Below are 13,774 nucleotides of genomic sequence, written 5' to 3' on the forward strand. Positions count from 1 at the left end.
CAGCCTCACCTTGACCTCCTTATTGACATTGAGATGGACCATCATTACATATTTGGGTGATGATACCCAGTGGTAAAATACTGTCAAAATTAAGACGCTTCTCTTTAAATGCAATCTTAAAACAGTAACGCTTGCTCTTATAATAATCTCCTCCCACTGCTGCAATATGCTTCTTATTGGAATAAGCCAGGTCTCCTTTGCTGACCTACAGACGCTCGATTTGTAACAGGTACAAGTAAAGAAGAGCACATCACGCCAACTTTGGCTTCCCTTTACTAGCTTAAGGTTAATTTAAAAATACACTTACATTATTTTTTAATAGTTATGCCCCATTATTTTTAATAGTTATGCCCCATTAAAATGGGGAAAAACTATTAAAAATGAGATGTTGACTGTGACCTTACCTCTCTCTTTAAGCAGTCCTTTATTGTTAACGTCTACATCTCTTATGTATCTTTTACTCTCTGGCCTGTGTTTGTCTTTCATGTTTGGTTTTATTGTGTGGCCCTGTTGTTTTAAAGTGCTTTATAAATAAAAATTGGATCCTATGGTATATTTAGACCACAGAACTCAAAACAAACAATAAAACATTCATGAGAGTTTCGTCCAGTCAAATCAGAACGTCACTTTACGCAGAGCACACATAAGATCTGTTTCTGTGTTGACACAGGAAGCACATGGGCTGTAATGTGAGCCCTGCCGAAAACTGCTGCACCCACCGCTTCCCTCACTCTTCCCTCTGATTTGTTCAGATTCAGGCCTGAGCAGCAACAAGATGCCCCTCTGAAGGTGACCTGAGAGGCCAACGGGAGCAGCGTGTAACCAAGGAGCGGCAACGTAACTCAACCCATTTAAATTAATTAGCAGTTGGTGAGGCGCTCGACTTCAGCTCTTCTAAGGTTCGCAAAGCAAGTTACTGAATTTTTAGAGCCCTCCAAAAGTGATCAAAAGAAGGACTGATCCACATTTACAATAACAGACCTAATGACTACAGCACTGCACTGGGATCAACAATAGGACTGCATGAACATAAAAAACTGGGCCATCAGAGAAAGGTCAAAAACATAGATGGTATCTGAGAGATGGACTCAAAGTGAGCTTTTGCCCTCTGCCACGTTACATTTCTGTAGCCAGAAGTTACCAAATTCGGATGAGAGGGTGGATTGCTATCATGCATATATATGTATATATATGTACTGCTAAGTGGCAGATTAAAAACTATAGAAGTATAGACTTCTTGGATGGTCTGTGTTAGGGTTAAACATCAATCAAACCAGTCACAACACAGTCAACTCCAGTCTCTACATGGATGGCTTATGGAATAAAGTCATCCCTCCCAGAGTTCTTAGAAAAGGAGAAACTATCCATAAAGACCAAACTACTTTATATACTAGGCTGTAAACATGCTTATAAGTGTACGGGGACTGACTCATTTACTTTGAGACTGACTCCAACAACCTTGTGACATGACTGGTGAGCTTCTCAGTGTGTCAACAGTAGGCATAACCAGTGCCAGTGTTTATTTTACTCCTACATCATAAGTGTCATTATTGCAAAGCTGTATCAAACACAGCTTGTTCAAGCATAACTATGCATATTTTTGAAAAAACTGTTTTGGTTTTGCCAAAATTACGTTTGTGTCCAAAGTAAATTTTGAATTTTAGGACCAGATGCAGTAAACACCTTACAGCATAAACTGACTGACAAAAATATTTTTACACAGAAAGCCAAGTGGTTTAACAAAACCCAGTCTATTATACACAAAAAAGTGCTGCACATGTTCCAGCTTTATTCCTGGAAAATGTGGTGGACACAGTTTATAATATAGTCTGACTCATCTTTCATTTAATATCAGTCTGTAGTCCTTAGCGGTAACTTTAAACCTTACTCTAATGACATACAACCAGAGCGGCCAGGCCTTTCAAACAACAGCTGAAGTTACAGAAAAACAAAACAAACATGCAGCTGCACACATGAAGATACGTTGATATCTTTGGTACAAGCATTTATTTCAGGATAAAATTAAAAATGTATTTATTTACAGTGTGATTTTCTGGTCTTACTGACCCACTACAAGCCACAGTCACCCTTTTTTCTGACACAGCGCTTTATCTTAACTAACGCTGGGTTGTGGGAAGGCTGGAGTCTATCCCAGCCGTCACAGGGTGAGATGCGGGGTTACACCCTGGACAGGCTGACAGTCCAGTAGGGCTGGGCGATATGACCCAAAATTCATATCTCGATATTTTTTAGCTGGATGGAGATATAAGATATATATCTCGATATTTTTTTTTAAGCCATAAAGTAAGAACAAAGTTCTTAGTCAAAGCTGTGTCCCAGATGTCACACAGGCACTTTTATTAACATACAGCACAGATGTACATGAAAATTTACTCAAAATTAAATTATGAGCATTCATTAAATAATAATGCTCCATAAATAAAAGAAAACAAGGTTGTTTTTGTGCTAAACAAAGAGCTCACAATTGTGCAGTCAAAATGTAAACTAAAAGACGCTGAGCGTAATAACAAAGACAGACAGATTTCACAGCTGCTCTGTTCCCAACTTGTACTGCGTGACTGACAGCCTGGAGTTTGAAATCCGCTTCATAACCACGTCTCTTACAGGTGCCATTTATGGTCCTTATACACACACAGTACGGTAATATTACGTTGATGGACAGTACGTATCACTCCGCGAAGCTCTTCGGTAGCCGTAATGCGCCGACAATCTAGCAAGCGGTGCAGCTCCGTAGTTTACCAAAGTCGTACTCAAACATTTGTGACAGATTGCTGAGCGCCGTGTACCACATAAAATCGGTTCGCGGCCATCAAGCACAACCAGAATTCATACATAAGGCGCACTGTCAACTTTTGAGAGAATGAAAGGATTTTAGGGTTAGCGCGGTTAGCTCGTTAGCACGTTGACGCCGTCCAGCCCCACGCATGGGGCGATGCGCAGTAACTCGTTAACGGAGATTTGCCGTGTCCGTCTTGTCGCTGCCTGCACGTGAAGCGATGGGGTAGGAGGGGGAGTTGTCTTCAGTGAAGGCGAGGCGGAGTAACGTTGCGTAGAGACAAAAGTGGACGAAAGAGAGGCAAACTTGCGGCTCCACAACTATAATTATAACGTAACATAGACTATATCGATATAAAGGATATTGTCACATCTTATATCTCGTATAAAAAAATATCGATATGTTTTAAAAACTCGATATATCGCCCAGCTCTACAGTCCAGTACAGTCCAGTCGAGTTTTTGCAAACCACTTGGAGTCTACCTAAAAAACGCATGCTTAGCTGTTACATCTGACTCACTCTCACATTCACACCTACAACCACAGTGTTACGGTTAATCACAGCACCACCATGCTCTCTTACTCCACATTCAGCTTTAAGGTTAAGCAGGTTAATTAACTACAAACGGGTCTCTGTACCTGACTATTTGGTACAGACATGGGTGTGAGGTGGTGGATGTCCTGCAGGCTTTAAGACTCACCCCATTTGAGCTGTTGAGGATCTGGTTGAAGATGTTGTGGACAGCCTGGTAGGCTTCTAGCTCTGTCTGACACAGTGACACCAGGTAATCCTTTACCTGCTCGTAGATCCTCCCATCTAAAATCTGTATACAGTGATAGAAAGGTGTGTTTAGATTTACACCACGTCTCCTTTCACCCACCAATTCAGATGTATATATGCTCACCTTGATGCAGTCAATGAGGTCTGTGTTGTAGTAGCGCTGCTGGTGCGCATTCGCGGCTGCAAGCATGAGAAGGTAGTCGTTTCTGGCGTGCGTGGCTTTGGAGTTGCACTCGCTCCGCTTTGCTTTCAGCTAGAAGAGGAAGAAACGTTTAAACAGCTCATACAACAAAAACACCACTAAACGTTGGGCTCGTGGACTCAAGATCTTATACCTTTACGCTGGCCCTCTGAAGACTGGATCTGGACTGGAAGAGACTCAGCTTTGACCTGCAGAGAAGATACAAAATCATTTCTCTTTGGTTTTTAACATGAGCATCAATGTTTTGCCTTTTCCAGTTTAACCAAGTAATCAAATTTAGGCTGACAACATAAAAAAGGAGCCTCAGTTGGATGTGCAATTACAATAAGTACAAGAATGTACCAAAAGGTGTCAATACCTCACATGGAGGAGAGGTCAAGTTCAGGGACAGTTATTTAAGGTGAGCCCAACAACTGCCCATGTAGAAACATCTATCAATCAAACAGGCCACGCCCCTAAATCCAATAGCCAGGTACTCACAAAACAAATAAATAATTAAAACAAAATAAAACTCATTCTCTGTGCTGTTAGGAAAAGGAAAAATACCCACAGAGGCAAAAACTGCGAATGGCACTTTACATTAGTTAGCCATCAAGTGTGTAGATAAGCTGAGGTTGCAGTAAAGTAATTAATGAAACAGAAGAGTGTTGATAAACTACGAAACGAGCCTGACTCTAGAAGGAGATTATACTCTGTGGTCATGGATGAGAGGCCTTTCGTTTTATAATTTTATCAAATCTGCTTCATGTCTGCTTGAGAGACACAGGAGCAGCTCATGAACTATAGCGTTGTATCTTATTTGTCTCATTATGACAAATTAAAACCTACATTAGAAGGAAGTAAAAATCGAAAGACAGCAGAACAATCAAAACAATGGAATCTGTGTAATGACCATTAACACTACTACAGTGACACATTTAATACCCACGTTACTCTGCTGGAAGCGGATTGTTTACAAAATTAACATATGTGCATTTTGAACATGATATTTCCTTTTAATTTTAATGCTTGTTTAATGTTTGATGGTAATTACCTTTGTCCACCTATAGTAAATCAAAAATTAAAATCCATGCTCTTGTTTAATCAGGTAACTCAGTCAGATGACTTTTATCTAATGCAGTTTGAGCCTCAATATTTATTTCCAAATAATTATTGGAATTTTAACCTCATGGCACACCTGCAGTAATGTCGAAAACTACAAGAGATTCCCTTCCACAGTGTGACCACGAACAAAGATATCACTATAGTCATTTCACATTGCTTCTTTTTTTCCTCTGATTTATAGTTTGAACCCAACTTTAGACATATTGTAAACAAGAAACACATCATTATCACCTGTTTAACTCCTGGAGAATAACACGATATATATACAAATAACCAGGTCTCTCATTTGATTTTTATGCATGCGCAGGGTGGATGAAACGACGGCAGGAAGAAGAGTAAATAATCATTTCCACTGCTGAATGTTTAAACCAAGCTGCTATCATAATGCCTTTAAGATAATAAGAGATCCACTTTGATAAAAAAAATAAATCTGAGCAAAGGCTGGAACTGATTACAGACCTGCTGCTTCCAATTTAAACCCTGACGATGTGCAATAACAGCTGCATGAGTGTAAACAATTGTGAGCAGAGCAGTTTGTGTGAAATTATTAAACTTTAGTCTTCTCTTCTTACTGGAGTGTTTCATTCTGCAGATTTTCAAAAGGCAAACCTCAGAGGAGTCATCTGAGAATGTGTGCGTGTGTGGACACAACAGACCAGAAAAACACAGCATTTATAGTATTATTTGTAAGTGGTGGCCCAGCTATCAATCCTCTCCGACAGCCTGGTAATAAACTTTCCTGATGAGCAGAAAAATGTCTGCTATGTGGTGAGTCAAAGTGCCAGCTGTTCATGTTGTGCCAGGCCAAAGTGCCTCCATCGAGTCATGCAAAGAGCCTGAGAGCTGCTTGTTTGATAAAACTAAAAAATGTTGTTTTTTTAGAATTTTCTTCTCTCGACTAAAATGTGCTTTGATTTTCGTTGGAACTTTTGATCCACTCAGAGCAAAATAATGTGCTCAGATCTGAATTTAAGAGCTGATTTGTGACATCTGATTTGGAAACTATTTCTGTTAACTTAAACCTCGGAAATTTCTCTTGTTTTCAGTGAAATAGGAGAGATTATGTCGAAGTTTTGCAAGTTTTTAATACGAAGGAGTTTTCAGTGACAGAAGGAAGGCAAATCAATTAATTTACAGAAGAACCCCAGTACATACAAGTTATAATTGTTTGCTGTGCTTTTCAGCAAAACTGGAGTTTGTTCTAATTAACTGATCTGCAAACAGGCGTCAACAACATCACCGTCATATTATTAATCAGTTTATTTCCAGTCCAGCATGGCAGTCTGCTTTTTCTGACTCCCTTTGAGTGACTTCAAGACACTTTTCAATTTAGTCACGGAGAAATAATTGTAAAAATACACAAGAGGTTTTTATTTCTGATCTGACTGAGAAACTGAGAAACTCCACACATATTGGCTCACAGGTTGTGAAAAAAAGCGGATAGCCCATGACGATACCTCTTTCTGACTCTTAGGATCACTGTAATTTACCAAATGCACTTTATTTCATTCAGTGTGATCTAAAATTAGACACTGAGTCCATAAACTTGTCAGGAAAGTGCTTACAGAGGTCACAGACCAAAGGGACATTTTCCCGTAGCCATGTGTGGATCAAACGTTACAGTTAGAAGTGCTGCCAATGAGAGAGAGAGGTGAAAGTTTTTCAAAATAAATGACAGAAAGTCATGAATCTGTCTGATTTTTGGTACAGAAAAGAAGATAGATACCATTTTACCATTACTACCCTGAGCTACTGAGGACATTTTCCACAAACAAATACTTATCATTAAACTGTAGGGTTTTTACTTTAGAATAGTCTAACAAAGAGAGTAGAGTAATTTGGATCATACTTTGCGTCCAGCTCTGCCTTCTCTCGGACTGCCTGCGCCATCGTCTCGGCCTCCTGGTACTTCTTCCTGCTCTTGGTCAGCTCCTTCACCGACTCCTGCAGCTCAGCTTGGACCACAGTCAGCTGCTCAATACACTGATGACATCAAATTGGAGACATCGAGAACAAAAAACAAAACAAATAAGGGCTTTTACATCTACATGCAACCACTGAGAAATATGCAAATACCCTTCAGGCATATCTATACAACACATGGAGTGAGTAATGACATCATGGCACACGCTACATACAGGAGCTTTGATGGAAACTCCCAAAAAGGTGAGGCCCAACAAGAGCAGCACTGTAGGCTGCAGGCAAGGCAAGGCAAGGCAAGTTTATTTGTATAGCACAATTCAACAACAAGGTGATTCAAAGTGCTTTACAGAGACATTAGAAACAAGAACAAATAAAAAGCATGATTTAAAATTGAATAAAACAAGCAGATAAACTAACTAACTAATTAACAAACAAACAAACAAACAAACAACAGTATATAAAATCAAAACAGATAAAATCAGAACAGTAGATAAAATCAGTAGTTAAATGTAAGTTTTGAAATTTAAGCTTAAAGTGTGGATTTGGTGCTTTATTCAAATGCAGCTGAGAACAGGTGAGTCTTCAACCTGGATTTAAATAAACTGAGTGTTTCAGCTGATCTGAGGCTTTGGAACGTGGCCATTAGAAACCAGAACGTGGCACAGAGGCGTCAGACATTACGATGAGGAAAAAAACTCCAGACGTGCAGAGCTAACTGCAGAGCTGATAGCAACTCTAAATGATAATAGGAGACAGTATTGTGAACTCTGCCCTTCAAAGGCTGACTGTTTATTACACCGTTTACAAGAACCTGCACTTTCCACTGGGTAGTAACACTGACCTGAAGACGAGGAAGATGTGACTATGTCTACTCTGCAACGTCATCGTTGTGATGGATTTTTACCAGAAAGTGACGCTGCGTTCCAGGAGCACCATAACGGCAAGCCTGTCTGAAGTTATGAAGTTTCTTTTTTAGTGACTCGCCTGCTCAGATGTTTGCTCCCTCCTGTGAGCACTCTTTTCCCATTAACCTTCATTTTGTATGTCTTGAACAGTCCTCCTTTCAGTACATACACCCTCTCGTCTCAAAAACTGCCTGACTTTCAAAATAAACTTTAACTAGGAATACATAAAGTTATGTGAAAATACAAAGTTTTGTGTATCAGAGCACAACAAAAATTAAGAAAATCATCTGGTCCTTACCAAGTCCTAATAAATTAGGTAATTACAAGCTCAGATGAATAATAACACATGACATATTCCACTGTCATTTATTTAAAAAGATCTAAACACACCCTTACCTCCTCTGTGCGAATTAAGAGGGTAAGTAGTAGCCAGGTGCTACTTAATCAACTGTGATCACCTCAATTAAAGCAGAAGTTTTTGCAAGTTTTCAGGTCTGAAGCTTTCAGGTGTGTAATAACACAAAGCCCCAAACTTACCAGGAGTCAGTGTTCCAGCAAAATCACCACAAGGTCAGACTATCAGCACAAACACCTCAAACCAACTGTCAGCACAGCAGTTAAGGGGTCATGATCTGGGCTTGTTTTGCAGCCACAGGAACTGGGCACTTTCCAGAACTCCTCCGTATAACAAAGTACTCTAGATTTAGAGCTGTTCAATAGCTGAAGCTTGGCTGAATTTAAATCATGCAGCAGGACAATGATTATGAGCACAGAAGTAAATCTACAATCGAATGGCTTAATAAGAAATTAATCATAATGTTGGAATGGCCCATCAAAGTCCAGACCTCAACTTGACTGAAAAACTGTGGTGGGAGCTTAATAGAGCTGCACATAAATGAATGCCTGCAAATCCCAACTTTTCAAGCAGAGAGGGTTAAAATTCCCCTATAATGTGAGAGACTGAATAATTCAGAAAACAATTACTTCAAGTTATAGATCCACCTTTAGCAGCTACCGAATCACGCAGTGTACTTAGTTTTTCTACACACTTCATAAGCATGTTGACTTAGTGTTTACACAACGACACAGTTCAATATGATTATTTTATATTATGTTTTCTTTCAGTTTGGGCTGGACTGACATGGTCACCATATGGGCAAACCCATGTGTGTCTTAAACCACATCTGTGTGGTCCTGTGTGTAGCCACAGGTTCAGCCACTGGTAACTGATAATTACCGATGCCTGCTCCTTATCAGAAACTTTCACATAATGCAAACAGTCTGACAGATTCTGTTGAAGTCGGCCATGGTTCTCTCAGAAGTGGAATTTAGCTTGTGGCACCACAACCTAATGTTGGCGTCAGCCAACTTCTCCAGACACTTGGGCTGAGGGCTGTTGAAGCCAAACGTTAGGAAGCTTTAGGTGTTATGTTGTCCTTTGATTTGCCCATAAAAGAAAGGGATTCATTTTCCATCTTATCAACCTTACTGATGTTAAACAGGGCCTTTCATGTGTCACAATTAAATAACCCCCACCATGCAGAAAGTACATAAACAAACTGGGGTTAACATCATATTTTTAAACTATTTTTCAGGATAATTAGTACTATATAGCAATTTAACAACTTTATCACAACATTTTTTTCCCATTTTGTGCTGCAATCATAACTGATGCACACTATCTGGGGATGACAGCACTACACGAAATGGAAAAAAGGGCAGATAAAAATGACATCAGGGAAAACTGCAGTCGAGCAGTCTGTGACTTCATCATTGTTTTACAGAAACAGGCAAGTATGAAAAGCAGAACTTTATCATTAGTGTGTGGGCATGTCACACCATTTGTGTGTTGTGTGTTAAAAATAATAAAAGCCACTTTGTTCCTGTTGGTGTGCATGAAATAGGAAGCCAGCCGACTTGACTTCAGCTTCCACTGTTACAATTTTCAGGTGGTTGTTTGAGGACAGAAGGCGTCTTCGGATTTAGTTCACGAGAGCCATTAACATCTGGTTAAACAGCATTATTTAGTGTCTGAAGGTCTAAACAGTAACCAATGTGAGCATCATGCTTCTAAAACCATCAACTTCCCTTTTTCACTTTGGGGAAACAAGATAAACACCCTGCATTGCATCAGTACAGCAGTGCACGTCAATGTAAGGACAGAAGTGAGACCTGCAATACCTTCCTAAGCTGCTGCTCCTTCTGCAGTCGTGCTGTCTTGGCTGCGTCGGCCACCTGGACTTTGTAGTTGTCGCAGGTGCTTATTCTGGACTGCGTTGCCTGGACCATACCCTCCAAATAGGCCCTCCAAACACAATACATGTTCCTAAAAACAAACAAACGCAGATTGATGCAGTGAGACATTTTTCGCCATAACGAATGGTAAGTGAGTAACTAAACAGCTAGAGATGCACTATTAAACAAAATAGGATATGGTCTGACGTCCCATCGGGCTATTGCGTGAACTCAAATGTATGACGACCCTGCAAACAAGCAAACAATCCAAAATTCTCCCTGATTTGAACCAACAATGATAAATGTGTGAGTAAATACGGGCAACAACCTGTATACAGGAAGGATGGAAAGTCTAGGCTTCATTATTTACTAACATAATTATTTAAGACTAGATGTTTAGTCTGTTTGTGATTAATGAGAAATGTATGTTATAAATTCCCACAGGCCAAAATGACGTCCATGCCCGATATAATCAGCTCACTGTTATGTGACATTTGACAAGCTGGATTTCAGTGTTTCAGACGCCCAGCTGTTTTAACCACCACCCAAATACATTTTTTCTTTCTTTTTTTTTTTTTTCAATCACCCGAGATAACATCGTCATTGACTTATTGTCGAACAATACCCTTGCTTTTACTTTGAAAGTTCAGCCGCTGCTATCAAGCTGTTGGAATGCTGGTTAGGTCACTGCTGTGGTGGTCCTCCGTCAAATAAAGGAGGAACAACTTTAACTACAACCTGAAGCAGGTGGAGAGCTCGTGATATATCTGATACCCTGAGCTCAGAGCAGAATAAACTACTGCAAAAATGAAACATATTTAGTGTTTTTTCTGTATCTTCTCTCAGAGTTATGAAGTAGAGTAAAGACAGTTTAGCAATCTAAACCAAAGGGATGGAAATAGGAGTCTGAGGCTGGCTCTTAAAGCTGGATCAAGTATCAGTGACAATGGTCAGATCTATTTAATTCAACTCTATGCTGTTCTTTGTTTTATGTGCTGAGTAAAGGATGGAGGAAGCACAGCATGGCAACCTGCAGGTATTTCCTACCTGCTCCAACAAATTTTATTTCTCTTTTTTAAATTTTAACTGCAAACTGTGGTCGAAGTGAGCTGACACGACGTAAAAGATCTGGTGACAACAATGCTTTGGTTTGCCTTCTCTCCCTAGTTTACTTTCACTGTCATTGTGTTCGGCCAGGTAGAAGTTATCTCTAGACTATATTCTAGACAACGTCATAAAAGGGAAAAAAAAAGTCCTATTCTGATTGCACAGAGTTAGTGTTTCCACTGATGACTTGAGATCAAAGGGTTAATGTCAGAGGTAGAATCCAGGAAGACCTTGGCGTGTTGTAACACTTGTTGTAATGCTTTTATTGCGCTTACTGTATGACAACATGTTGTCACCTCAGTTAATGCTATTTCCTTTCAGCTGTGTCTGTCAGCTTCACACCCAACGCATGAATGTGAGAAAGTTCAGGAAAGGGAGAAACCGTGTGACCGTAAATGACAGCAGTGTGCAGCAGCCTGATGACTCTCTCTCTCTCTCTGTTTATTAATTTTATATAGTTGGATGTATTGTTCAGTCATATCTTATTTTACCAAGTTAGGAAAGCCATTTTACGTTGCATTACATGTAAAGGAGTGATTCACAACTTAGCACTAGTTTTAGATCAAATACCCAAAGCGAGGCGCTGGTATCGTTGCAGAAAGGGAAAAAGTTGTACTTGTGCATGTCTATAATAATAATAATGAGACCAGAAAAGATTAAATTCAAGAGAAATTATTGTCATAGTATGAGATGAACGTGCCATGTTTTATCTTTTCTTGATGTGATTGAGAGTGCACAAAATTTTAACAAGGACCCCTCACCACAGCTTAACCCCCCCAACCCCACACACACAAAAACAACAACAATAAACAAAATCAATAAACAATAAACAGTCCAAAGCAGCATCTGTGTGTTTTGGAGAAGGAATTTACCTGTGGTCTGACGGTTCTTCTGTCTCTGGCCATTCTCTCTTTAAATACTGATTTGCCAGCTTCTGCAGGGCCTGCAAAAGAGGAAGTGAAAAACAAAAGCAGCGGTGACCTTTCACCTTTGACACCACTCCACATTTCACACGTCTCTTCTTCACAGAAGATGCACTCAGAGGACTGTGACCCTCCCTGACCTTGTCCTATAAACCAGCGGGTGGGCAGAGCACGAAGAGACAAACTCTACTCTACCCTTCAGGCACAGATAGAGTAAACTCAGTAAAAACAGCTGTGATAAAAGTAAGCCATATGAAACTGTCCACATTCACTATAAAGTATGTTCTCTATGGAATGACTTCACAGTGCATGGACTCGTTCACCTGTCAGCCAGAGCCTTGTTTGGATGCTGGCTCACTTGCTGGTTTTTATGCTGACGTGGGCTCTTTTTTTTTTAGCAGAAAAATGTAATTTATTTAGACCACATTCAGTCCTGGAGATATATTAGGTTCCTCCACCTCAGCCAATGGTGAGGTTAACCTTTGAAGGGCCAAAATAGCAGGACAGGGTGAGAGCAGGAGAAGACTGAGTATGTTTGGTATGTCAGAGAGGTGCGCTAACCTGAATAAACTGACGAAAAGCAAACATGAATATCTTTAGTAGGGCTGCCACAAACGATTATTTTGATAGTCGACTAGTCACCGATTATTTTTGCGATTAGTCGACTAATCAGATCATCATCCATTAGACGTAAAACTACAGCTTATTGCACCAGCAGCATCTGCTCTTATATAACTATCATTAGCTTACAGCTTTAAGTGTTTAAGGTCTGTGCTAACTAAAAATAAAGACAAGATGATAGTTTATTGAATTTTAATGAAATTTGCAGATTGTTTCGGTGAAGATTAATAAACTCCTTGCTATCTAAAATATAACAGGACACTGGAGTATATTCTGGAGCATCTCACACTTCTGATAATCAGCTGTCTGCTTGACGTTTATTCAGCTGTGTAAAAACTATAACTTTAATCTCAGACAAACTCATTTACTCAGGAACAAATAAAATACTAAAAAAAAAAAAAGCCAAACAATAACATTTTAAGTTATCTAAGTGACTCATATATATTTAACCTGAGTAGCGAAAGACGGCGGTGGGTTTGAAAACGATTTGCGGGGAGTCCGGTGTTCTCACGGCGCTAGTGAGCCTAGCCCCCGGCTCGCTAACGAGCTAGTGGGTAACAGATGTCTCCGAAAACGTCGGAGCGCTTTTGAAAATATGTGGTGTCCTGATAAACTGAGCAGATATTTGAGGTTTACACAGCTACATTCTCGCCTGAAAATATGTTAAACGTTTATTTTGTGACCCAGAAAGAATAATAAGAGTAACATTAAAACTAACTAGCTGCCGCCATTGTTGGAAACTGCGCCGGGCCGCGCTATGAATTCTGGGACACAGCTGCTTCTTCTTCTTCTTCTTCTTCTTCGGGGTTTAACGGTAGCTGACATCCTTGTACATGCAATGCTGCCATCTTCTGTTTCAGTCCGTTATTACACTCTTAAATCCTGCCACTTATTCCTGCGTCTTTTGTGATCGTACAAAGTTTCAAACGACGCGTCGACTATTAAATCAGTCGTCGACGATTTTGATAGTCGACGTAATCGTGACTAGTCGACAAATCGTGGCAGCCCTAATCTTTAGCAGCAGACATATAATGTTGGAGCGACAGTATTCGTATTAAAAATAATCAACGCTTTAAATAAAAAGGCTGGAGTATTAGTATTAGTTATTTATCCTACAAACATATCTGTGTGATGAGAATCTGCAGGCGAGTAGCAGCCTGAGCTACACTGAAAACTG

General features: G+C 39.9%; 1 protein-coding gene across 1 annotated transcript in view; it reads right to left on the reverse strand.

Moving 5' to 3' along the window:
• The window catches only part of LOC146661175 (F-BAR and double SH3 domains protein 2-like), a 46,170-nt gene that overhangs the window by 16,523 nt on the left and 15,873 nt on the right, over positions 1-13,774 (reverse strand). The window contains exons 4-9 of the mRNA XM_085421258.1: positions 11,926-11,996; positions 9,893-10,037; positions 6,733-6,866; positions 3,913-3,967; positions 3,702-3,830; positions 3,498-3,620 (exon numbers count right to left, since the gene is read on the reverse strand). Coding sequence (XP_085277384.1) covers positions 3,498-3,620; positions 3,702-3,830; positions 3,913-3,967; positions 6,733-6,866; positions 9,893-10,037; positions 11,926-11,996 — 657 coding nt within the window. The remainder of the gene's footprint in view (positions 1-3,497; positions 3,621-3,701; positions 3,831-3,912; positions 3,968-6,732; positions 6,867-9,892; positions 10,038-11,925; positions 11,997-13,774) is intronic.

Source organism: Rhamphochromis longiceps, linkage group LG10 (assembly GCF_057381845.1).
Source record: "Rhamphochromis longiceps isolate RC_006_pf linkage group LG10, R_longiceps_female_GT1.1, whole genome shotgun sequence".
Taxonomy (NCBI): Eukaryota; Metazoa; Chordata; class Actinopteri; order Cichliformes; family Cichlidae; genus Rhamphochromis; species Rhamphochromis longiceps.